Below are 24,923 nucleotides of genomic sequence, written 5' to 3'. Positions count from 1 at the left end.
ATAACGACCTGCCTCTCTCGTTGCACTCCACAAGGAGACTGCCTGTCACGCGAATGCAGTAAGCCAAGGCAAGTTGCTAGCTAGCATTAAACTTATCTTTATAAAAAACAATCAATCATAATCACTAGTTAACTACACATGGTTGATGATATTACTAGATATTATCTAGCGTGTCCTGCGTTGCATATAATCTGACTGAGCGGTGGTAGGCAGAAGCAGGCCCGTAAACATTCATTCAAACAGCACTTTCGTGCGTTTTGCCAGCAGCTCTTCGTTGTGCATCAAGCATTGCGCTGTTTATGACTTCAAGCCTATCAGCTCCCGAGATGAAGCTCGTGTAACCGAAGTGAAATGGCTAGCTAGTTATCGCGCGCTAATTGTCGTTGTGCTGCTGGTTCGAGCCCAGGGAGGAGCGAGGAGAGGGACGGAAGCTATACTGTTACACTGGCAATACTAAAGTGCCTATAAGAATAGTCAAAGGTTAATGAAATACAAATGGTATAGAGGGAAACAGTCCTATAATAACTACAACCTAAAACTTCTGACCTGGGAATATTGAAGACTCATGTTAAAAGGAACCACCATATTTCATATGTTCTCATGTTCTGAGCAGGGAACTCAAACGCTAGCTTTCTTACATAGCACATATTGCACTTTTACTTTCTTCTCCAACACTTTGTTTTTGCATTATTTAAACCAAATTGAACATGTTTCATTATTTACTTGAGACTAAATTGATTTTATTGATGTATTAAGTTAAAATAAGTGTTCATTCAGTATTGTTGTAATTGTCATTATTATAAATAAATAAAAAATCGTCCGATTTAATCGGTATCGGCTCCTTTGGTCCTCCAATAATTGGTATCGGCGTTGAGAAATCATAATCGGTCGACCTCTAGTCCAAGCACACTAAGACAGTCGTGAAGAGGTCACAACAAAACCTATTCCCCCTCAGGAGACTGAAAATATTTGGCATGGGTCCTCAAAAGGTTTTACAGCTGCACCATCGAGAGCTTCCTGACGGGTTGCATCACTGCCTGGTATGGCAACTGCTCAGCCTCTGACTGCAAGGCACTACAGAGGGTAGTGCCTATGGCCCAGTACATCACCGGGGCCAAGCTTCCTGCCATCCAGGACCTCTATACCAGGCGGTGCCAGAGGAAGGCCCTAAAAATGGTCAGACTCCAGCCACCCTAGTCATAGACTGTTCTCTCTGCTACCGCACAGTAAGCGGTACCGGAGTGCCAAGTCTAGGTCCAAGAGGTTTATAAACAGCTTCTACCCCCAAGCCGTAAGACTCCTGAACAGCTAATCAAATGGCTACCCATACTATTTGCATTCCCCCCCATACTGCTGCTACTCTGTTATTATCTATGCATAGCCACTTTAATAACTCTACCTACATGTACATAATTACCTTGACACCGGTGCCCCCGCACAATGACTCTGTACCGGTACCCCCAGTATATAGCTCTGCTATTTTTATTTACTGCTGCTCTTTAATTATTTGTTGTTCTTACCTCCCTTTTTTTGTGTGTATTTTCTTAACTGTATTGTTGGTTAAGGGCTTGTAAGCATTTCACTGTAAGGTCTACACCTGATTTTATTTGATTTCTCCTTGCCAAGATGGTCCATCCACCATACAGGTGTGGCATATCATGAAGCTGATTAAACAGCATGACCATTACACAGGTGCACCTTGTGCTGGGGATAATAAAAGATCACTCTAAAATGTGCAGTTATGTCACAACTTGACACATCTATGGTATTGTGTTTTGAGGGAGCGTGCAATTTGCATGCTGACTGCAGGAATGTCCACCAGAGCTATTGCCAGGGAATTTAATGTTCATGTCTCTACCATAAGCCACCTCCTACATTGTTTTAGATAATTTGGCAGTCTGTCCAACCGGCCTCACAACCGCAGACCACTTGTAATCACGCCAGCCCAGGACCTTCACATCCGGCTTCTTCACATGCGGGATCATCTGAAACCAGCCACACAGACAGCTGATGAAGCTGAGGAGTATTTCTGTCTGTACTAAAGCCCTTTTCATGGGGAAAAAAATAATTTTGATTGGCTGGGCCTGGCCCCCAATGGGTGGGCCTAGGCTTAGATTAGGGCCTAATTCATTTATTTAAATTGAGTGATTTCCTGATATGAACTGTAACTCAGTAAAATTGTTGCATGTTGTGTTTTATATTTTTCGTTCAGTACATACAGTAGAGCTGAATAGGATAGTCTGGTCTGTTGTCCAGCCCATGTTATTTTGCAATACCACCACATAATGATCTCTTATTGCTTTCATCCACAGAAGACAATAGACTTGCTTGATCCTACAGGATCAGGAAATGCCTATAAAAAGCACTGCAAAAGTGTATTGTTTAAGTCAACATTCATTGTTTTGTCTGGAGAACTTAAAGCAGGAACTTCCTTTTTGTTTCCGTTCCTTTCTATAACAAGATGGTTGGTTAGGAGTGAGGTCCTTCCCTGTTTCATGTCTTTCTCTATTCCCACACCTCCGTACATAAAAATGGCATAATACTAATTGCACAGTAATAATCTATGAATTACTTGTTTGTTTCTTTATCATTTAGTAAATGACTGTGTCCTCTCGCTAGTCTTCAGGCCTACACCCATGTCTTTTCCATTAACATACCACTGCTCTTTTGGTGCAGCATCAATTCATCCCTAACTCGTCTGTCTGTAGAGGGGGAACAGGAGGAGGCGTGGCTGACGGAGGCTGGACTGGCCACTCTGTTTGACGAGTCTGCGTCGGACCCCGAGGACATGATGGGGCTGTTGTCCACGCTGACGCGCACCCAGGCCGCCGCCGTGGAGAAACGTGTTGAAAAGCTACAGCAGACCCTCAGGAAGAGGAACAAGCAGCACCAAGTACCTGACGTCAGAGACATCTTCAAACTCCCGGGCACGCCAGAGTCAAAGGTCAGCCTACCACCGGTCCCGTTTCACTTGCCAGTCATGCCTGAGATGCCTCGCTACATAACAAACCCAGTGACTTGTTTACCGTAGTTGGTTAATATAATTACTAATCACAATATCTGTTAATGGACACCTGAATGTGAAGTAATACTTAACTGAATATCTTAATATTATGCAAAAGAAGGTCTTGTACTCACAATTGGGGTGAAAAATATGACTTTCTACAATATCAGCAGTTACTCTTAGTAGTTTGAATCATTAATTGATAAAAATGACCTATATTAAATTCTGATGAGAGCCTGCTTCTGTTTTATATTATGTTGCAGGAGGATGAAGCCAAGTCACCAGAGAGAAGTGAAAACAGGAAAAAGGATATTACGACAGATGGCATGTACCACAAGTTCTACTCACTAAATCTTTGTCTGGGCATGTTGGTCTATACCTATAGAAAACATCACTGACTCGCCACAAAAATGAACTGGTATTTCTATCCACTGTGTTGTTTTTATGTGATACTGTAGATTTCCTGAAATGGTTCATGATCACAGGATGCAGAAGTGAAGATTCTACGGAAGAGCTGTTGAGTTGACAAGATAACTCAGCAGTACACGCGCACACACACACACACACACACACACAGGAAGCAGGGACATTGCCTATCTTGTCTGTTCGCACCACCCCTCTGACCTTAACATGAAGGCTGTCAGGAATCCGCTCCCTATCTTCCATTATACACTTGCCTGTTTTCCTATTAGTGGAGATGGCAGGGTGGCACTGCAGTTCTGTGTCAGGGCCAAGGCCTTACATGTCTGTCTGACATGGGTCACAGAGGGCAGACTGGCTCTCTGGCTGTTGACTTCCACAGGACTAGTTGATGTCCCTTAGTTTCCCTTCAGTGGGCAGAACAGTCACCACCACCTAGTTCTAATCTCCCCACTGCTGACTTTGTCCCATCTGTGGACTTTCACACATCTAATTCATGAATTGCCTGTGTTATCTCTTGCTATAGGTGTAGCTTTCAATATGTCCCAATAATAACTCTGTGTGTGGGTACAGGTCAGGCGATGGGGCTGGGGAACAGGGCAGGCCCTGCTGAGCAGAGTGTGTCTGAACCTGAGACAGACATCAACCTAGAGGTGTCCTTCTCTGATCAGGCCCTCAGCTATAAGGAGGGTTCAAAGGGCAGCAGCGAGGCTCTGACAGACGCAGATGACAAGCTACCTGTGAGTACCCTTTTTAAACATTAACATCGCCAAACGGATTGACTGAGCCGCTCATCCAAAGTTTATATGCCAAAACAGGAAGTGTCACTCGTCAAAATAGCAGGATCCCATAGGCCAGTTTGGGACAAAGGATTTCAAATATTTATGTTTTTTTGGCAGAAGCAAGAACTTTGCCCTGTGGTGTTTATGGATTGAAACATGTTTCTGTTTTTACTTAGCCTATATCATTAATGATTGACCAAATTATGATTTGATATTTATATGGGCCATTATTTACAGCGTTATTGTAGGCCTAGACCTACTGCTTGTGTACTAGTGTAAGTTATGACATTGAATGATGTCATTTGCACTGATGATAACATTCTCTATCAATCAACCTTTTTGAATAGAGTTTTTGCATCATATAATACATTTCAGTCAAAATACTGTTCTAGACTCCTGGTGTAACTGAGTTCTGTCTCTGGTTCTAGGGCCACCTAGTGGTTACAGATACTCCAATACTATGTCAGGGTCATATTCAATAGGCATCAAACAGACCCTGTTTTTGTTCTGACAAGTCCAATAAGAAGCGCTTGTTTTCATCTTCCATTACAAAATGTTTTGCTACGGTGTGCAATAATGAATACAACCCAGTTTTACTAACTCTTAATGTAACCTGTGCTTCGCTGTATGACAGAACTTCAAGTTGAGCAGAGACAAGACAGGGCTGACCAAGGTTGGGGACCTGTCCCCCCATGACATGAAGAAGGTGCACCGCCTGGTGCTGATAGAGATGACCGCTCTGTTTGACACGGCAGGCATCGACCTCAAAGCCCACAAAGCAGTTAAACTCAAGGTCAAAGGTAAGCCAGTATGCTAGAACTGGAACACAACTGTATAACATTATATCTAAGAACCCTGAGGACTGTCCCATCAAGCTCTGACACAATTAGGTTTGTTGTGTTTGTGTTCTAGAGTCTGGCCTGTTTGGAGTTCCCCTGGCTGCCCTATTGGAGCAGGACCAGAGGAGACAGCCAGGGACCAAGGTGCCAATCATACTGCAGAGGGTGAGCAGCACAACCTCTCATTAATCACCGATCCTGGTTCTCTTTAATCATACAGTACGTAGTAACGAAAGGTTTGTAGATCGAATCCCCGAGCTTACAAGGTAAAAGTCTGTTGTTTTGCCCCTGAACAAGGCAGTTAAACCCACTGTTTCTAGGCCGTCATTGTAAATAAGAATTTGTTCTTAACTGACTTGCCTAGTTAAATATGTGCTGTCGTTTTGGTGGTTTAAAGCTTATAAGTGTGTTCTCTTGTTTCCAGCTCATCTCTCACATAGAGGATGAGGGTCTGGACACAGAGGGGCTTCTACGGATACCCGGAGCAGCCATAAGAGTCAAGGTCATTGTTCGTCATTGTTGATAGATGTAGTCCTGTTTCATTCAATGTCTGGGGGAAGTATTTACATGCTGTAACAACAGCTTAATGTAGCCAAATTCCTATTTCCCTAATGGAAAGGTTAGTGTGGTGACTGACTGTGGAAGATATGATTAGTGTTGTACTGTAGGATGGTGTGATAAAGCCTCCAATGTGGATGTGTTTAACTATGCTTGTGGGGACCAGAAGTCCCCACAAGAATAGTGAACAAACAAAAATTAGGGGACATTTTGTTGTTCCCTACAAAGTCAAATGCTATTTCTAGGGGGTTAGGGTTAGAATTACGTTTAGGGTTAGGAGTTAAGGTTTAGGGAAAATAGGATTTTGTGCCCCCACCAGGTTAGTGTGTGTGCGTTAACATGTGACCTATGTGTTCGGCTGGCAGGCGGTGTGTGTGGAGCTGGAGGGGAAGTTCTACGAAGGCCTGTTCCCATGGGAGAGTCTGAAGCAGCACGATGCAGCCAGCCTGCTCAAGCTCTTCATCAGGGAGCTGCCCCACCCACTGCTCACTGTGAAGTACCTCAGCGCCTTCATCGCAGTGCTTAGTCAGTCCCCCTATACATTATGAACCACACTTTCTATACATACAGTGGTGCACTGTATGTATACTCATTTAGAATGTTGTCTCGATTCTGTTTGACTTTTTGTCTTATGTTGACTCATGGATTAGTAAAGCAATCCCGTTGCGGTTGGGTTTTTTGTTTGTTTGCCTTACTCACAGGACTGCCCACTAAGAAGCAGCAGCTGCAGGCTCTCAACTTGCTAGTCCTGCTACTTCCGGAGTCCAGCCGTGATACACTAAAGGTAGGTGGCTCTTTCCCTGTGCTCGTTCTCTAGCCAATACAGTATAGTCTCATGTTGTCTGTTGGACACATTGTAATGTATCTTGTGGCGGTTTCAGGCGCTGATGGAGTTCTTTCAGAGGGTCATAGACCACAAAGAGCAGAACAAGATGACCTTGAACAACGTTGCCGTGGTGATGGCGCCAAACATCTTCATGTTTAAAGGCTTCCGCAACAAGATCAGCGAGCAACAGGAATTTTCCCTGGCCACGGAGACGGCCAACATCGTCCGACTACTCATCAGATACCAAAACCTGCTCTGGACGGTAAGGCTCAAGTCATGGTGCCTCATTTATCAATATTGCATAGAAACTAAAATACTACTTACGAATGGAGTTTTTGAATGTTTGTATGAACATGAAAAAGTGTGATTTTAACAAACAATCATACACACACACACACACACACACACCGGTAGGAGATAACCATTGATAAATACCAATTGTTCTCAGACCTTAGCTATTCTAATTTCGAAACACCTCTAATTAACCATCTATAGTCAAAATCATAAAGTCTGTGGGGAAATGTGGGGAAATACTTCACATGAGTAGGCCATCCATCCTCAACTCCCTCCTGTAGGCGTTATAGGCCAACATTACTGTTCTGCAAAATGAACGAGTCGTGCGTGCCACCTCATTGAGCAGCGTCTTTTGCAAATCACAACCTATCCCCTGAACATTTTAAAAGTGGAGGCCTTTTCTGTTCAGTCTTTTTGGGATGGTGCTTTTATGGCGACGTGGGTGCCTGTTGCTTCGTTAGTATTGGATGTCAGTGGAGGCTGCTGAGGGAGGACGGCTCATAATAATGGCTGGACTGGAATAGAGTCAATGGAATGGTATCAAACACATGGTTTTCATGCGTTTGATAGCATTCCATTGACTCTATTCCAGACATTATTATGATCTGTCCTCCCCTCAGAAGCCTCCACTGTTGGCTGTGGATCTGAATGTCATGTTTACTTTTATTTTTTATTAAGTGGGTCTTAAATCCTGTCAAAAATCCTATAAGATTTGAGAAACGATATCTGATGAGCCAATCTGTGCATTCTGGAGAGAAAAGAAAGCCCCACCTGTCTCTAAAAACGTGCTCTCTGCCAAATGCAGCGTTTGCCAAATCCTCCAACAGAGCAAGATCATTCGATTTCCCCATTGTTAAAATACTATAAAAGACAATGGTTTCACTTGAACTTTGTGCCTATAATTTAACAAATGACTGTACTTTGTATGGATTGTTATCGTAACAAATGCGCTGATGTGGTCAAATGATATGCCTGTCAAGATATGTTGCATGAATTCACATTGGAAATACAATGAAATTGAAAATTATTTATTTATTACTCGCATAATTTCAGACATTTTCAACATGTATTTTCCCCCATTCTATGCTTGACAGGAAGTTTTCTTTTTCCACCACGTGTGCGTACGCATGGTCATAGCTATGCGTGGATTTACAGACACTCGAGCAAATGTTCCTATTGATAAATGTCACACTTTGTGTGGAAATGATCCCACGCATGGTTTACGCACAGATTTGTGCCTAGGGATGATTGGTAAATGAGGCCCCTGTACTTTATGTATCGGGCTACTGTATGTAATTGGTATGGCTCTTCAGTGGCACAATTTGTAATTGAATCAAACATTTTTTTCACAGATTCCTAAATTCATAATGAATCAAGTCCGAAAACAAAACACGGAGAACCAGAAGAAAATGAGCAAAGACCGCGCCATGATGAAACTCCTAAAGAAGATGGCCTATGAGCGAGAGAAACAGGAGAAACCCCTCTCTGAGGTGAGGGCAGCAGTAGCAAACAAAGGTGTCTGTCTGTAGCACCTGTATACAGTATTCCAATTGACTCTGCGACCGTGCTGAAAAGCAGTTATAGCTGAGGGCAATACCCATGCTGTTGAATGAATCAAGAGGAGAATATGTGAATGACTCGACTCAAATGCCTTCTGCTCTTCCTGGTTCAACTGATGAAAGAGGGAGAGTGGCTCCCCTGTGACATCTAGTGGCAATATGTAGAACTGCAACTCCGTTTTTTATTGTTTGAAAATTGATGACGAAATTGCATAATATAACAGAATTTAAATACCTCAAATAATATTTATATTGAAGAACAACTTTCAGTAAATGATTTTTGTATAACTGCTGTACATTTGTATTGGTTTAGTATGGAGTACAGTAGCGACACTAGTATTATGTTGGTTAGCTGAGACATGTCTGTGTTGTCTCTCCCCATGCAGGTGGACAGTAGTTCTCAGGGCTTCATCAGGGTCCAGGCCCCTCAGTTCTCTAAGGTCTCCATGGCTGTCCAGCTGACTGAAGAGTTGCAGGCATCTGATGTCCTCAGCCGCTTTCTCAGCCAGGACAGGTGAAAACCTCCGAGGGGCACTACTGTCATCCCGTTACACACAAGGCTTGCAGTCACCTAATGATTACTCTCAGCCCACTCCCTCACACCGGGTATTCTGAGTGCAGTTAAATTACACTACAGAGACATTTACACCCTGGGTGTGTTAGAACTGAGCAGCCTATGGGAGCTGTTATTTCTGTGACACTGCACGGCGTGGCTCTGATTTCTCTGTATTTGTATACTGCCCTAGAAAGGCAAAACGATGCTGATTTTTCAGGATTTCGACTGGCTCAGAAAAGCTGCCAGCCTGTCTGTCTCGTCCCGACTCCCGACACGGTCATTACCAAAGGACAGTTGGAGATCGAATTTCAATGTTGCAAATGTCGGCGAGACAGACGGCAATGTTATTACAGATCTCTGCTGTTCAAAACCAAATGCTAGTCTTAAAGAAATGTGAGATAATGTCTAGATGCTTTTCACAGTGTAGCTCTAGTATATACATTGCCTGGCTGAACTGATGAGACAGTGGATTGTGCAGTCACATGGAACAGAGTCTATAGGCATTTCAACATCACAGATGATTTAGCCGGTACTAACTTGTGGAATAGACAACGTCTGGAATGCGGTTTTAACCAATCAATGGCCAGGATTAGACCCAGCCATTCTATAAATAAGTGATAATGCATTATCTTATTATGACGCAATTTGATTTGACCTACAGTGAGCTCCAAAAGTATTGGGACAGTGACAATTTTAGTTGTTTTGGCTCTGTACTCCAGCACTTTGGATTTTAAATGATACAATGACTGAGGTTAAAGTGCAGACGGTCAGCTTTAATTTGAGGGTATATTTATCCATAACTGGTGAACCGTTTAGAAATTACTGCACTTGTTGTACATAGTTATCCCCCCCTCCATTTTAGGGGACCATAAGTATTGGAACAAATTCACTTATGTGAAGTAAAGTAGTGTAACGGTAAGTATCTTGTCCCATATTCATAGCACGCAGTGACTACATCAAGCTTGTTGGATGCATTTGCTGTTTGTTTTGGTTTATTTGTATTATTTTGTGCTCAATAGAAGTGAATGGTAAATAATGTATTGTGTCATTTTTGGAGTCCCTTTTATTGTAAATAAGAATAGAGGTTTGTTTCTTAACACTTCTACATGTATGTGGATGCTACTATGATTATGGATAATCCTGAATGAATCGTGAGAAAGTGTCAGATGCACTATTATCATACCCCCAAGACATGCTAACCTCACCATTATAATAACAGGGGAAGTTAGCATTTTTGGGAGGGGGGGTGTATGATATTTGTCCCAATACTTTTGGTCCCCTAAAAATGGGGAGACTATGTACAAAAAATATATAACTAAAGGGTTCACCCGATATGGATGAAAATACCCTCAAATGAAATCAGACAGTCTGCGCTTCAACCTCATAGTCATTGTATCATGTCAAATCCAAAGTGCTGGAGTACAGAGCCAAAACAACAAATTGGTCACTGTAACAATACATTTTTTGGACATGGGTCATAGGTCAAATCAGTGGTCATGGTTGATATGCAGAAAAAAATGAATTAATAATAAGACAAGTGATAATGCACTGATGGACAGCAAATAAACGTTAAAGCCATTTTCCCCTGTTTGCGTAGTTTACTGCTCTTTGCAGTGAAAACATGGTGGAACAAAGCCAAAGTGCAGTAACTTCACATACTGCTATTTGCCTTGGTTTTTACTTGGATTTTGTAGTTACTGCAAATGTCACACTCAATTTTCTCTGAAACGGAACATAATTGAACCAGAACAATTGGTCACAAGATTTAAACAGATACTACAAAACCTTTGTAGGGAAGTATAAAACTCAACTGTTTTGGAATGTTACTCTTTGTAATTAGTTTTTTTGTTGTTTATCCCTCAGTATGTTGTCTGTGTGTGTGTGTTCTAGCTCTGTGTCTGTGAAGAGGGAAGATCTGTGCCTTTATGAAATCGGAGGGAATATCCGTAAGTATTGCACACAGTCATTTAAAACACAAACCATCTCGTATATCTTAGGTGGCTTATCTAGTTTCTCAAACAGGATGATTCTATTACAAAGTGTTATCTGGAAAAAAAGAAAAAAAAGGGGGGAGAAAAGGGAACTGTGAACATCCTGCAGTAGACTATGTATTCAGACCATATTCTGCTGTAAATTCCTAGTAGTACCATCTAGTAAGTCATTAAAGGTGTTTTAAGGACATGATTCAAATCCCACTTTCCCTTAATTGGAGCCAGTTTGCTGCAGCATCAGGAAATGTGAATTATTATGAGTATTATAATTAGTGGACATTTTTGTAGAGGTTGATACAGGGAAAATCCAATCAGAAATGTCAAAGTAGGAATTACAAACTCCAGAAGCCTCTTTTTTTTAAAACCTCAAATACACTACACGTTTTGAATTTCCTCATGCAACAGGGTGATCAAATTTAAGAACCTAGATCCTATCTGTATGTCAGACATGACCCGATTTAGTTATTTTGCTGTGTGTTGTTTCTGAACAGAGGAGCGCTGTCTGGATGAGGAGACCTATATGAAAGACCTGTTGGAGCTCAACCCCAGTGCAGAGTGGTTCATCAAGTGCATCCAGAGATAGGATATCTGACTACTCGCACCCTGCAAGGAGAACGGACGGACAGACGGGGGGTACCGCAAGAGAAAAGATTTCTATCTACTTCACCATGACATGCTAATGTTAAGGCTGACCACTGGACCAAAGGACCGGTATTAGTGTTAATGTTGTTGTCGTTTGTGGGGCTGTAGTTTAGAACGCTACTGGAAGTCCAACTGTCAACGCATGAGGAGTTGGACAGTTATGACTGAGGAGAGCCACTGAACAATAATCTGTGATAGGTCTGTGTGTTGGTGACGATAAGGGCAATTTACTATACCGTCAAGGTCCTAGATTAGTTGATCGTAATGATCAATACAGTAAATGGTCAAAAACCAAGAACAGTAGTATTATAATGGGTATAAAAATGACAGGTTTGTCAGACATTGCATTTACATTAAATAATAGACATGCAAACACTAATATGATTTTTTACTCTGTAGCTCATTCTCTCTTGTAAGATGGTGAGTGCATGCCTCCCCTAACTCAATTTGTGTTTTTACTGTAGTTCTTTGTAAAGGTTATATTCAGTGACTCATTCCATTTCACCCAAATACTGTACAGCGACGTCTGTAATCAGCAATTGTCAGTGCTCAATATTGCAGATAAATAGACAAGTTACTAATTTTTGTGATATTTTCTAAACAATTCTTCCTTGTTACTACTTTTAAATTCACTGCCAAATCATAATGTAGGGTGAGCTGAAGTGGTTGGTGGATATAACACTCCTTAGTTCTCCTAGAGGGTATTCTAGCCTCAGTTTGCTCTTCGCCACTTATCTGTGGGGTCCCTCTGAGCAATCCCTCTCCACTGTGACTTCTGTCCGTTTTCATGTTGACCATGTAGACAGAATATCACCAGTGAACGAGACAGCCAATGAGAATCAAAGGGATAGCGTTAAGTGCATTATTTAAAATGTTTGTTAACATCAGTTCTCAAGCTGTGGTCCTAAACTAGCATTTCAGTGTGCTTCCTAATAACATTTCAAGTGTGGTTCTCAAAAGATGCTTTCAATGGAGGAAACGGTTTAAAATAATTTAATGTGCATGTCTGAACATTTCAATTTAGAATGCAAAAATGGTATAACTACAGATATGACTGTGCTGTATGAGCTGTGCTAAACGATGTGCTGTGTATACCCTCTCCCTGCCCTTATGTCGTGCTTTATACTGTAAATATGACTGTTGAAAGATGTCCCTTTTGTTGTTGTATACTATATGTTCTACAGCTTCTAAAATGACCACTAAACATTTTGTAAATAATTGCGTAATTACTCCTTTTTGGTGTGTGTGCTCATTTGGTATAATGCAACAGACACAATAAGATAAATGACAAAAGAAAGCAAAATAAAAAGTTTCCCTGATGGAGGATACTGTGTTTTTGTTTTGCTTGTGACTACATGAGCAGTACATGTTTCCTTTGATGCGCCTGTATTGTGGCCTGGAGGGCTTGGCTGTAGTGGTGGAAGGGAACCTGGACACAATGAGGTGGCTGGAGCTGGCCAGACTTCACTAGATCACACACAGAGGTCACCATGGCCTGTAGCTGCGTCACATCTGCTGGGGACAGAGACATGACACACCCATATGGGAAAATATATAGATGAATTAACAATATTCTGCTGTTCTACCTGGAACTTGTAATACATATGGCAGCAAATACACTGAGAAGATTCATAGGTTCTTGTAATATCGGACATACCGTTGGTTAACATTTAGACGTAACAGAAATGTAGCATGTATTGTTTATACAGACAAGCGACAAGCTGAGCCTTCTAAGGTCTCATACATAGGACATACACATTTCAAAGCTCTTGAATACTACTGTCTCACATCACTTATTGAATAAAGTCTGCCATGAGTAGGTGGAAAGGGGGAGGTGAGCATGGTGTTGGATGAAGGAGTGGAGGATGAGGAGTAGAGAGCTAAAGAGGAAGAGATAAGGAGGAGGGAGGAAGATAAGAGGGGGAGGAGAAGGAGGAATTACTTTTATAGAAGCAATGAATCAATTTTGTTATTAAGTGGAGATCCCTCAATCATTCTCACAATAGCACATTGGTAGCAGTATCCAGGTTTCCATCCAACCATTTCATGAGAATGAATTACCTGATACATGAAAAAAGTCACGACCGGGCTGATGGAAACATGAAATGCCGGTACAATTTTATAAATGCCGACAATTTGTTCGTTCGACATGATGGGGTCTTTTTGTGTTGGTCAAATTAATTATGCGAAAAATGGCGGTGGAAACGCCTATATTGATATAATAACCATCATATCGATTTAAACTTGAAGCCACGCGAGGATATGTTGTGAGGATATGTCTGTGGTCCTCCCACTACGACTAGGGAAAGCATACAGTTTATTAGGATCAGATTAAATAAATCATGAGCTTGATGCTCCTTTCCAATTAATATCGGGGGTCTTATTCTGGTGACATGATGATCGGTGCTTGACTACAGTTTTACAAATACAAATAATATCGCTCGTATCCATAATATTCTCAATGTAGGTAGCCTACCCGGACTGTATCTGCAAGCTGTTGGCTAGAGCGCATGTACCAAGACCGGAGTGGGCCTATTTGCTATATAACGCAACAGCTTTTGTGACAAAAACATCAGTTGAGTTGAAAAAACGATGCGAAACCCATTTAATTGTATTTTTAATTTGGTACATGGGAATTTAACAGCAAAAGTGATTTTTATGTGCACTACGTCATCACGCACAGCATTTTATCCACACAAAAAAGTCAGTTTGATGGAAACAGCTCTGGTGCGAAAATGCGCATATTGTTTTATAGAGATTTTTGAATGTTCGCATGAAAATCTGTTGCAAATTGGATGGAAACCTAGCTAGTGACAAATATCAAAGCTAGGCTGGGTTTGGTTAAAACCCTGAATGGAAGACCAAAGGCATAGCTGTATATAAATAAACTGTCCAGTAGGTGGTGCTGCCCAGCCTTAACCATGAAAACTCAAACCTGAAAATGTATAGTAATGCTCATGTTTTTGACTTATAAAAACAATGTGAAACCTATATGGAAATAATTTATTTTGTCATTGTCAGAACATACACACTTTTATTATAAGATTCATAGATGACTGATATAATTAATATATTCTGCCTCAAATATGTCACAATCATGTATTTAATTGTGTATGTCATATAAGGAATATACTGTAAGTCAACACATATACAAATACACCGTTGACATATAAGGACAAATATACAAAATCTTACCAGATACTATATAATTACATTAATTATTTGATTTTATTATTCTGCCATACAAGATTCTTATTTGTTTTTCATGATTATTTTCCATATGGCGACATGGTTCAGTCTTTGAAAGTTGGATAAAGTGTTCACTCGAAGGTTAAAGTGAGTGAGCTTTGTGCAGCAAGTTTACCTTTACTGTTGTTTCTTTTCCACTGCGTCATCCAGAATCCTTGTAACGTTATATTCTTAAAAATGAGAGATTTCTTTTCGGGAGCCAAAGAAAACAGAAATGTCAAGGATGTGCTGTCAGCAAGGTTACATATGGTGCAATTTACAGTGCAATTTGAGAATCATTTGCGATTACGTTGAACAACAAATATGAACTCACAGCTGGAATCTGGAGAGGCTTTTTGGCCATCCCACCATATGTCACTAAAGTTGCCCCATCACTGTGAGGGCATTCAAAAAGAGGGATTAGCTTTCACAGAGAATCAGTCCTTTCAAAGCCTAAATTAACATGATGGATTACATTATTTATGCAGACCATGTTGCAGTAAAGATTTTGGCTAGAAACCCCCCCCAGAAACCTACCAAAGACTAGAGAGGACAAGTCCACCACTCCGGCCTCCCACACAGTTCAAACCCAGGATGGGCTTTGGGAGCTCCTAAAATGGCAATACATTATTGTAGTCTACAGTTGACTGTTGGAAAGAAGCCAATACCTCTAATCTCATCATACAGTTGATGGTGTATCTATTCTCTTACCTGAATTACGTTATCCAGACCCAGACATTGCAGCTCTTCTTCAGTGATAACAAAATCAGCTCCCATCGATTTTAGTTCCTCCTCCAACTCTTGTCGATTGGGTCTGAGAGAAAACATGAAAAATGTACTCATTGAATTTGAATACGAACACTATTGTTATGGTCTGGGTCGATACTAGACAGAGTCCCCACCTGTCTCTGATGATGTTGATGGTCTTCAACCCCAAGGCAGCAGCTATTTGAATGACAGCCTGACCCACTGCACTGTTGGATCCATTCTGCATCACAGTGGCCCCTGCAGACAATGAATAAATGATTGAATTAAGTAATTATTTATTCATGAATTAATACTTGTTTACTGCTTACGAAGCACCATTTCATACAAAGTTTCCCACTTGAGTAACAGTAGCTTGTACAGGCAACAAGAATAGACCAAAAGGACAGGGTGTCCCACAGAAATAATGTTTATCGAACTACTGTTGTCTACCTGGTTTGAGTGTAACAAAGTCCTGCAGCATCCTGTAGGCAGTGCAGGGGTTCACCCCAATTGTAGCAGCCCCCAGCAGAGAGATGTCCTTGGGGACCTGGAGAAGGTCATCAGCCTCACACACTGCCTCTGTCCTCCATGTACCTTCAAACAGAACCCCACCCAAACGCTGTCTCACAATGATGATGTCATGTCACACAACACAAATACAACAAGTAGTTTGAGACTCTTGTCTCAATCATTTCATATCACTAGGTCTGGTCAGGGTAAAACGGAAGGTATCCACATGGCCCTCCCATCACTGTGGTTTTACAGACAGAAGAAGAATGTACTGTAGTACTGATGTACTGTTTTCTCACCAAAGCCAGCATCCCACGGTATGGCCCAGTCCCCTGGTCTCAGAGAGGTGACCTTCCGACCAACCTCCACCACCTCCCCCACTCCCTCATTCCCACCCACAGCAGGAAACACTGGAAGGATTGGGTATGTGCCTGTGGATAACAATGCAAATAACTGTTTTATACCCTGTGTAGTCTTGAAAACTCGATCCCTAGGCAACAGCAGTGGAAGGCGAACTGAATGTCTAGAGAGAATCTATGGTAACACGAGGTAACCGGAGCCAGGCTCCAGCACCTTATGGGTGCAAAAGGAAAAGTAGGATAATAAGCAGGATAAACCAAGGTTATGCCAAAATTAGGGTGGTTGAGGCTGGGGTTAAGGATGAACTGGAATATTGACATGAAGCTAGGGTTAGGGTTGTGGTTGAGGCTGGGGTTAGGGTTGTGGCTGAGGCTGGAGTTAGGGATGTGGTTGAGGCTGGGGGTTAGGATTGTGGTTCATGCTGGGGTTAGGTTTGAACCGGGACGTGGACATGAAGCTAGGGTTAGGGTTGTGGTTGAGGCTGGGGTTAGGGTTAGGGTCGTGGTTGAGGCTGGGGTTAGGGTTAGGGTTGTGGTTGAGGCTGGGGTTAGGGATGTGGTTGAGGCTGGGGTTAGGGTTAGGGTTGTGGTTGAGGCTGGGGTTAGGGTCGTGGTTGAGGCTGGGGTTAGGGTTAGGGTTGTGGTTGAGGCTGGGGTTAGGGTTAGGGTTGTGGTTGAGGCTGGGGTTAGGGTTAGGGTTGTGGTTGAGGCTGGGGTTAGGGATGTGGTTGAGGCTGGGGTTAGGGTTAGGGTTGTGGTTGAGGCTGGGGTTAGGGTTAGGGTTGTGGTTGAGGCTGGGGTTAGGGTTAGGGTTGTGGTTGAGGCTGGGGTTAGGGTTAGGGATGGGTTGAGGCTGGGGTTAGGGTTGTGGTTGAGGCTGGGGTTAGGGTTAGGGTTGTTAGGCTGGGGTTAGGGATGGTTGAGGCTGGGGTTAGGGTTAGGGTTGTGGTTGAGGCTGGGGTTAGGGTTGTGGTTGAGGCTGGGGTTAGGGTTAGGGTTGTGGTTGAGGCTGGGGTTAGGGTTAGGGATGTGGTTGAGGCTGGGGTTAGGGTTAGGGTTGTGGTTGAGGCTGGGGTTAGGGTTAGGGTTGTGGTTGAGGCTGGGGTTAGGGTTAGGGTCGTGGTTGAGGCTGGGGTTAGGGTTAGGGTTGTGGTTGAGGCTGGGGTTAGGGATGTGGTTGAGGCTGGGGTTAGGGTTAGGGTTGTGGTTGAGTCTGGGGTTAGGGTCGTGGTTGAGGCTGGGGTTAGGGTTAGGGTTGTGGTTGAGGATGGGGTTGGGGATGGGTTGAGACTGGGATTAGGGATGTGGTTAAGGCTGGGGTTAGGGATGGCTGAGGCTGGGGTTAGGGATGTGGTTGAGGCTGGGGTTAGGGTTGTGGTTGAGGCTGGAGTTAGGGTTGTGGTTGAGGCTGGGGTTAGGGTTGTGGTTGAGGCTGGGGTTAAGGATGAACTGGAATGTTGACATGAAGGTAGGGTTAGGGTTGTGGTTGAGGCTGGAGTTAGGGTTGTGGTTGAGGCTGGGGTTAGGGATGTGGTTGAGGCTGGGGTTAGGGATGTGGTTGAGGCTGGGGTTAGGGTTGTGGTTGAGGCTGGAGTTAGGGTTGTGGTTGAGGCTGGGGTTAGGGTTGTGGTTGAGGCTGGGGTTAAGGATGAACTGGAATGTTGACATGAAGGTAGAGTTGTGGTTGTGGCTGGGGTTAGGGTTGAACCGGGATGTGGACATAAGCCTAATGTCACCCTAGCCCTGTTCAACCACCTCTACATGCTTTAGTCTTAGTTATTATGAAGTGTTACCAAATCTCTTAAAGATACAGTCTCTATTAACTGTTTATCTATCATGTATGATTGATTCATGCAGTATGAATGTTACCTTGTAGCATGTTAATATCAGCTGGATTCACTGGTGCTGCCAACATCCTCAGTCTGACACTGTGTTGACCCAGGGCTGGCAAGGACATCTCCTCCATTCTATTATACGGACAATAACACAATCACGTAAACTACAAATTGCCATCCACATTGATGTTTAGGTGTTTCTTTATTCATATTGAGGAAACAAGTTTACAGCTACAGCAATAATAAAGACTTAAAACTGGGGAAACAGCACATGGCCATAATGTCTTTGACAATCTTTTTTATATATTTTTCAATTTGTTTGGGGCTATTTTCACAAGTATGTGGTGAATTTTCAAAACTCTTCGTACAAAACTACAAACGGGTAACACTTGTAACGCAGTCTTATATGCAAATCCTTTTTATTGTGCCCTCATTGATCCAGTATACAACCATTGATCCAGTATACTGTGAAACATTGGTTTAAATCACCCAAAACACAACGTGATGACATCTTCTCAATTCAATTGTTTTAACGCCCAGTTAATCCAACAAGGAAAAATGCAAGACACGTGTTTCAAAATAGCCCTGTGAATGTCATTTGCTACGGCACTCTAAGTTACAGTACATTACACTGTTTTCACATTAGGAAATGCACTTGCTTTAGTCCTCAAAATATCCTCTCTTTCTAGCCCCATGTCTGATCAAAGGTGTGATCATTGAAGGTGTGATCATTGAAGGTGTGATCATTTCACAATCATTGATGGAAAAATATATATATATTGTTCCGATATAATTACAAAATAGGTGTACTGTAATCAAATGATATAAATTGAATTAATTAAATAAACATAACGTTTAGCTTGGCACTAGTTTTCATCATGCCGGTCTTGAAAATTTGGCCATAGGCTCTCATCGATATCACAGTAAATATTCTCACTGTTTATGCACCTGGGGGAAAAAAACTTTTGGCAAGGCAAACTCGACTTGAGTGGGTTGAGTCACTGATGTTATCTTCCTGTCCGGTCTTGTGCCCCCTCGGGCTCGTGTGGTAGGGGAGATCTTCTCTGCCTTGTCTCAGGGTAGTAAGTTTGTGGTCTGTTCATATCCCTCTGGTGTTGTGGGGGATACGCTTTGACAAAGTGAGTGTGGTTATATCCTGCCTGGTTGGCCCTATCCAGGGGTGTCTTCAGACAGGGCCACAGTGTCTCCCGACCCCCCTATCTCAGTCTCCAGCATCTATGTTGCAATAGTCTATGTGCCTGAGGGCTACGGTCATTCTGTCCTATCTGGTGTTTTTCTCCTGTATTATCTGGTGTCCTGTGTGATCTTAAGTAATAGCCCTCTAAATCGCCCATCTCTCTCTCTCTCTCCCTCTCCTCCTCCTCCTCCTCCCAGAGGACCTGAGCCCTAGGACCATGCCTCAGGACTACCTGGCCTGATGACTCCTGGCTGTTCCCATCCCCAGTCCACCTTGTCGTGCTGCTGATCCAGTTTCTACTGTTCTGCCTGCGGTTATGGAACCCTGTCCTTTTCACCGGATGTGCTACCCTATCCCGGGCCTGCTGTTTTGACCCTCTCTCTCCCTAACTCTCTCGCTCTCTCTACCACACCTGCTGTCTCAACCTCTGAATGCTTGGCTATGAAAAGCCAACTGATATTGACTCCTGAAGTGCTGGCCTGTTGCACCCTCTATAACCACTGTGATTATTATTTGACCATGCTAGTTCTATGACCGTTTGAACATCTTGATGAACGATCTGGCCTTAATGGCCATGTACTCTTATAATCTCACAGCCAGAAGAGGACAGGCCACCCCTCAGAACCTGGTTCTCTTTAGGTTTTTCCTAGGCACCGTGCTTCTACATTTGCATTGCTTGCTCTTTGGGGTTTTAGGCTGGGTTCCCGTACACGACCTTTGTGACAATCTGTTGATGTAAAAAGCTTTATAAATACATTTGATTGATTGAAGTGGATTTAACAGCTGACATCGATAAGGGCTTTCACATGGATTCACCTGGTCAGTCTATGTCATGGAAAGTTTTTCCTGAAGTTTTGTCCACCCAGTGTACATATGAAGTGGGTAAAACAGTATGTAAACATTATTAAAGTGACCAGTGTTCAATGACTATGTACACAGGGCAGCAGTCTCTAAGGTGCAGGGTTGAGTACTGGGATGTAGCCGGCTAGTAACAGTGATTAAAGTTCAGGGCATGGTACTGGGCAGAGGCCAGCTGGTGGTGACTATTTAACTGGAGATAGAAGCTGTTTTTCAGTCTCTCTGTCCCAGCTTTAATGTACATATACTGTCTCCGCCTTTCAGATGGAAGCGGGGTGAACAGGCCGTGGCTCGGGTGGCTGAGGTCCTTGATGATCTTCTTGTCCTTTCTGTGACACTGGGTGCTGTAGATGTCCTGGAGGGCAGGCAGTGTGCCCCTGGTAAAGCGTTGGGCTGACCGCACCATCATCTAGAGAGCCCTGCAGTTGCGGACGGTGCAGTTGCCGTACCAGGCGGTGATACAGCCCGACAGGATGCTCTCAATGGTGCATCTGTAGAAGTTTGTGAGGGTCTTGGGGGCCAAGCCACATATCTTCATCCCCCTGAGGTTGAAGAAGCGCTATTGTCTGTATAGAGAAACCATTTCAGGTTGTCAGTGATGTGCACGCAGAGGAACTTGAAGCTTTTCACCCTCTCCACTGTGCCCAGTTGATGTGGGATGGGGGGGGGGGGTGCTCCCTCTGCTGTCTCCTGAAGTCCACGATCAGCTCCTTCGTTTTGTTGACATTGAGGGAGAGGTTATTTGAGGGGGAGGAGTTATTTTCCTGGCACCACTCTGCCAGGGCCCTCACCTCCTCCCTGTAGGCTGTCTCGTCATTGTTGGTAAATAGGTCTATTACTTTTGTGTCATCTGCAAACTTTATGATTGAGTTGGAGACGTGTGTGGCCACCGTATGACCTGGCGAAATCCTGCACGGAGCCTTCACCGTGCTGCCACTTTAAGAGCGCATCAGCAGTGAAGGAAGGAGGAAATAAAGATAGCTCCTCCGGCTCTGTACGAAGCGCTCGGTTGGCGCGCAGTTTGACAGTGTGTGCAACTCTGCAGAAGTCTTGTTTATTTTCAGCTTGCTTAGTTGTAAAGTCGATCCGCCGGTGTTACCGCTCTAGGTCGTGGTTGTAATATTTTGGGACCGCTCCTGTCATTGTTCGCATGGCGTAGTAGCAACATTGTTGCGAAGCTTTGAAAAACAAACCGTCAGGTGTATCAGACGGACAGACAGTGCAACTTCAAGCCTGAAGTCAACTGCTAAGAACACCCCCTCTCTCGCTTACTCTCATTTCCTCTCTATCGCTCCAGTGCTTTACTCTGCGGCAGACTGTCTTTTTTTGCTAGGGCGCTCCCTTTGGTGTTTAGTGTCGAGGGACTATTAGTCCCCTGCCAGTTGTATTTGGTGTGACGTTTTAGTTAAGAGAGTTTCCGCGAGAGTTATTGTTGTTTGAACTGTATTGATTTTGTGTGGGACTATTTACATTTGGCCGAGAATATTTTTTGATATTTTAAGGCCTATGTTTGGTCTATGAACCCCCCACCCTACACATCCATTCATGTCTCCTGCACTCCTCCCCTGGGAGGTAATACAGATGATTACAAATCATTTGATGTTGATGACTGGGTTCTTGTCAATTGCTTCTATGAAGTTGCAGTTAAATTGCTCTGCCATTAAAATTGTATAAGGTATTATTGATTGGGTTACTGGCAAACAGGAGGTGTTGCCAACTTAGCGACTTTGTCGCTATATTTAGGGAGTATTCAAAACCCTCTAGCGACACATTTTTTTCAAATCGACTAGCGACACATTTTTTTCAAATCGACTAGCGACAAATCTAGCGATTTTTTTTCTGGTGTTATTGGAGACTTTTGGATACTCTGAAGTGAAAGCACGTATCGTTCTTACTCTTCTCAACAAGCAGCGGGTGCTGCACTGGGGCCCCACCCGGGGCCCCACCCCCGTCCCAAAGCACTCGCGCAGCAGTCCCTCCCAGCTGCAGTCAGAGCAGGAGATGTTCACCCCTCGTGTCCAGACTGCAAATTAATCGCACATGCGGGAATCCGCCGCTGGCTGATCCCGCCCTGGCTTACATTCAGGGCGGGATGTAAATGTAAAATGTTCTTTGTCTAAAATAAATCACTGCACCAAAATGAATCACTGCATTTGACCCACACAGCCTCAGTCACTTACTCACCTTGTCCACTGCATCTCTGTGACATAAGCTAAACATCTAGCTGGCTAGCTCATCATGTCTAAACTGTACACTAAAAAATACAGAAAGGAGTGGGAATCAAACCCTGAATTCAAAGGCTGGTTGAACACGTTTATTGGAGATGATACACGGGCATCCTGCCTGTATTGTAAGGCTGATTTCTACGCCAAACTTAGTGATGTAAAAAGGCATGACAACTCAAAAACATACTCAAAAGGCAAAGCCTTATAACAACAGTTCCACCCAAAACAAGCTGCCATTTATGGTTAAAAAAATTGACTGCAAAAAAGGCTGAAGCCACCATGGTATTAGCTATGCTGAACACTGTTCCATGCTGTCATGTGATCACATTGGAGAAGCATGTAGAGCTGCTTTCTCAGACTCCACTGCTGCTTACCCACTTCAAAATGCACAGGACAAAGTGCTTAGAAATGATTAATGGTGTTCTAGCACTACTTTCTGAAAAAGTTTGTCGCAGATGTGGGTGAGCAGCGTTTCAGCCTCCTTGATGAGTCCACAGATGTAAGTGTTTCTAAGTACCTGGGGGTTGTGATAAGGTACTTTAGTGACACCAAGCAGACAATTGTTTCAACTTTTCTGGGGCTTGTTGAGTTGGAGGGGGGAGATGCCAAAATCTATAGCCCATGCTGTTGTGGCTTTCCTCGAGAAGTGTTGTCTTAAAAAAGAGAAACTCCTGGGGATAGGGACTGACAATGCCTCTGTTATGACGGGGATTAACAATGGGGTCCATAAAGTGATGGAGGAGGAGTAAAGCCTCAAATATCTGGTTCTTATTCGCTGTGTGTGCCACTCTCTGCAGCTTGCTCATTTACAGTTCTAAACATATTTAGGGTGGTTTTTTTACTCACTTTTTTGTCTCTCCCACAACGTTATTCCTCTCTCCTACAGCGTCCATCACAATTACATGCACATGGCAAATTAGGCGATGGCATCATTTAGCGACTTCTAGCGACGTTTAGGACAGCCAATAGCTACTTTGCCTTACTGAGGAGTTGGCAACACTGCAGGCTACACTCAGTCTCTTCTGCAGATAGATGTGTGTGCGTCTGGTAGTGGGTCTCTATCTATCCTACTCTTTTCCTTTCTGCATGGTTAATACCTGCCTGGAGCCCGAACAAAAATCTTTATCTTTATCCTCTCTAACAATACCACTACAACCTTAAACAACTATATGGGTAATGCAAAAGGAAACTGTACTAAAATATAAACGTGTTCATCCAACTGTCTTGGCTGTCTCATGCTGTGTGTGAAGGTATGTCCTGATCGGGAATGCCTGAACTTGGAGTCCGATAAAAAACCAAGGCAAACTGCAGTAACTGCAGTCAAAACACAGTGGAACAAAGTGCAGTGCATGTATTTTTATTTTTGAATGCTATTTGCCTTGGTTTTTACTAGGATTTTATAGTTACTGTAAATTTGACTCTCCATTTTCTTTGAAACGGAACATAATTGAACCAGGACACTTTTTGTCACAAGAAAAAAAAACATACAAAAATTAATAATATAAAATAAATGGTCACAAGATAAAAATGACACAGAGCCTGATTTCAGTCTTAACTAAATTTGACCAAATGCGTAGTTACTGCTGTTTTCAATTGTATAGCAGAGTACATCTATTAAAATTAGAATAGTCATTATAATAGTACATTACAGTATATATCATACTATATGATATACTTTACAAATGTACATTTTCATTATGTAGTTCTTAATCTGTAGTAGAAAAAAACATAAGTAATTAAGTTTTAAGGATTAAGTAATAGTAAAATGTATTTTAACAAATGAGAAGACAATCAACAAGACAATTGAAAGTAATGTCAGCATTGCAATGTGAAACATGTATTTCTAGATGAAATACTGATTAGGTTTGGTGAAAAAGTGACTATGATTTTGTGTGTTGTACTGCACTTAGTCAATTGAAAATGTGCTTAGAGTTTTGAAACAAGTGCCTTTTAATGATCTGTTTTGAGCAGAACTCTTTTCATTTCACAGTGAGCATCTCAAATTCCCTCGCAGATGTCTTCCAATCGACACACAAGTATGGCAACATCATATGATCCCTTACCTGACTGTGTCATAGTGATGTCCGTGCTTTCGGTAGACCAGTGCTGAGCAGGAGTGGATTTGCCGTAGAGCACCAGGGGCCAGGGTGGTTCTGCTCTCTCTCTGCCACAGGGGCAGCACTCTCTTCTGGGTCAGTCTGAACAGAGGCCTCCTCATGACGATTGCAGCAAAGGCCACACTATGGATGAACCAGTTCTACTTCTACATGGCATTAATGTTACACTGCCTCTCAGTAATCTCACTTCCTTAAACCTGAAAGTCCTAATAGACTGGGAGGGTGAAGAAAGTATGTGTTTTCCTGTATCTCATCTTCACTGTGGTGGTGACCCTGAAACTAAATACTTCATGATTGTGTAACAGCCTTCTAAAAATCGTAAATTCCCAATGTTCCTCATGAGAACGAAAGTCTGGAAAAAGGTCCAATTGTAAT

The 24,923-nt window shown here is 42.9% G+C and overlaps 2 protein-coding genes across 4 annotated transcripts in view; one reads left to right on the top strand and one right to left on the bottom strand.

Annotated features, from left to right (window-relative positions):
* The window catches only part of arhgap18 (Rho GTPase activating protein 18), a 22,373-nt gene extending 9,578 nt beyond the window's left edge, over window positions 1-12,795 (top strand). For both annotated transcript variants that reach the window (XM_024377913.2, XM_024377911.2), the window contains exons 3-15: window positions 2,709-2,944; window positions 3,268-3,328; window positions 3,998-4,164; window positions 4,841-5,006; window positions 5,119-5,210; window positions 5,470-5,547; window positions 5,969-6,128; window positions 6,305-6,387; window positions 6,485-6,691; window positions 8,076-8,213; window positions 8,669-8,796; window positions 10,729-10,784; window positions 11,321-12,795. In XM_024377913.2, coding sequence (XP_024233681.2) covers window positions 2,709-2,944; window positions 3,268-3,328; window positions 3,998-4,164; window positions 4,841-5,006; window positions 5,119-5,210; window positions 5,470-5,547; window positions 5,969-6,128; window positions 6,305-6,387; window positions 6,485-6,691; window positions 8,076-8,213; window positions 8,669-8,796; window positions 10,729-10,784; window positions 11,321-11,412 — 1,664 coding nt within the window. In that variant the 3' untranslated portion in view covers window positions 11,413-12,795. The remainder of the gene's footprint in view (window positions 1-2,708; window positions 2,945-3,267; window positions 3,329-3,997; window positions 4,165-4,840; window positions 5,007-5,118; window positions 5,211-5,469; window positions 5,548-5,968; window positions 6,129-6,304; window positions 6,388-6,484; window positions 6,692-8,075; window positions 8,214-8,668; window positions 8,797-10,728; window positions 10,785-11,320) is intronic.
* On the bottom strand, window positions 12,449-24,923 carry LOC112217559 (enoyl-[acyl-carrier-protein] reductase, mitochondrial). 2 transcript variants are annotated; one of them, XM_024377914.2, is made up of 10 exons: window positions 24,495-24,923; window positions 18,185-18,282; window positions 16,256-16,387; window positions 15,897-16,040; window positions 15,602-15,704; window positions 15,411-15,513; window positions 15,237-15,310; window positions 15,034-15,094; window positions 14,836-14,908; window positions 12,449-12,986 (listed from the first exon to the last, which is right to left on the bottom strand). In XM_024377914.2, exons 1-10 carry the CDS (start codon window positions 24,647-24,649, stop codon window positions 12,823-12,825), a joined length of 1,107 nt encoding a protein of 368 aa, XP_024233682.1. In that variant the 5' UTR covers window positions 24,650-24,923; the 3' UTR covers window positions 12,449-12,822. The 2 variants fall into 2 exon arrangements, with proteins under 2 accessions (XP_024233682.1, XP_024233683.1); XM_024377915.2 differs by having other exon boundaries at window positions 12,449-12,983; window positions 24,495-24,916.

The sequence above is a fragment of the Oncorhynchus tshawytscha genome, linkage group LG18 (genome assembly GCF_018296145.1).
Source record: "Oncorhynchus tshawytscha isolate Ot180627B linkage group LG18, Otsh_v2.0, whole genome shotgun sequence".
NCBI lineage: Eukaryota > Metazoa > Chordata > Actinopteri > Salmoniformes > Salmonidae > Oncorhynchus > Oncorhynchus tshawytscha.
The sequence above is the reverse complement of the archived record's forward strand: the minus strand, read 5'-3'. Positions and strand labels throughout refer to the sequence as shown.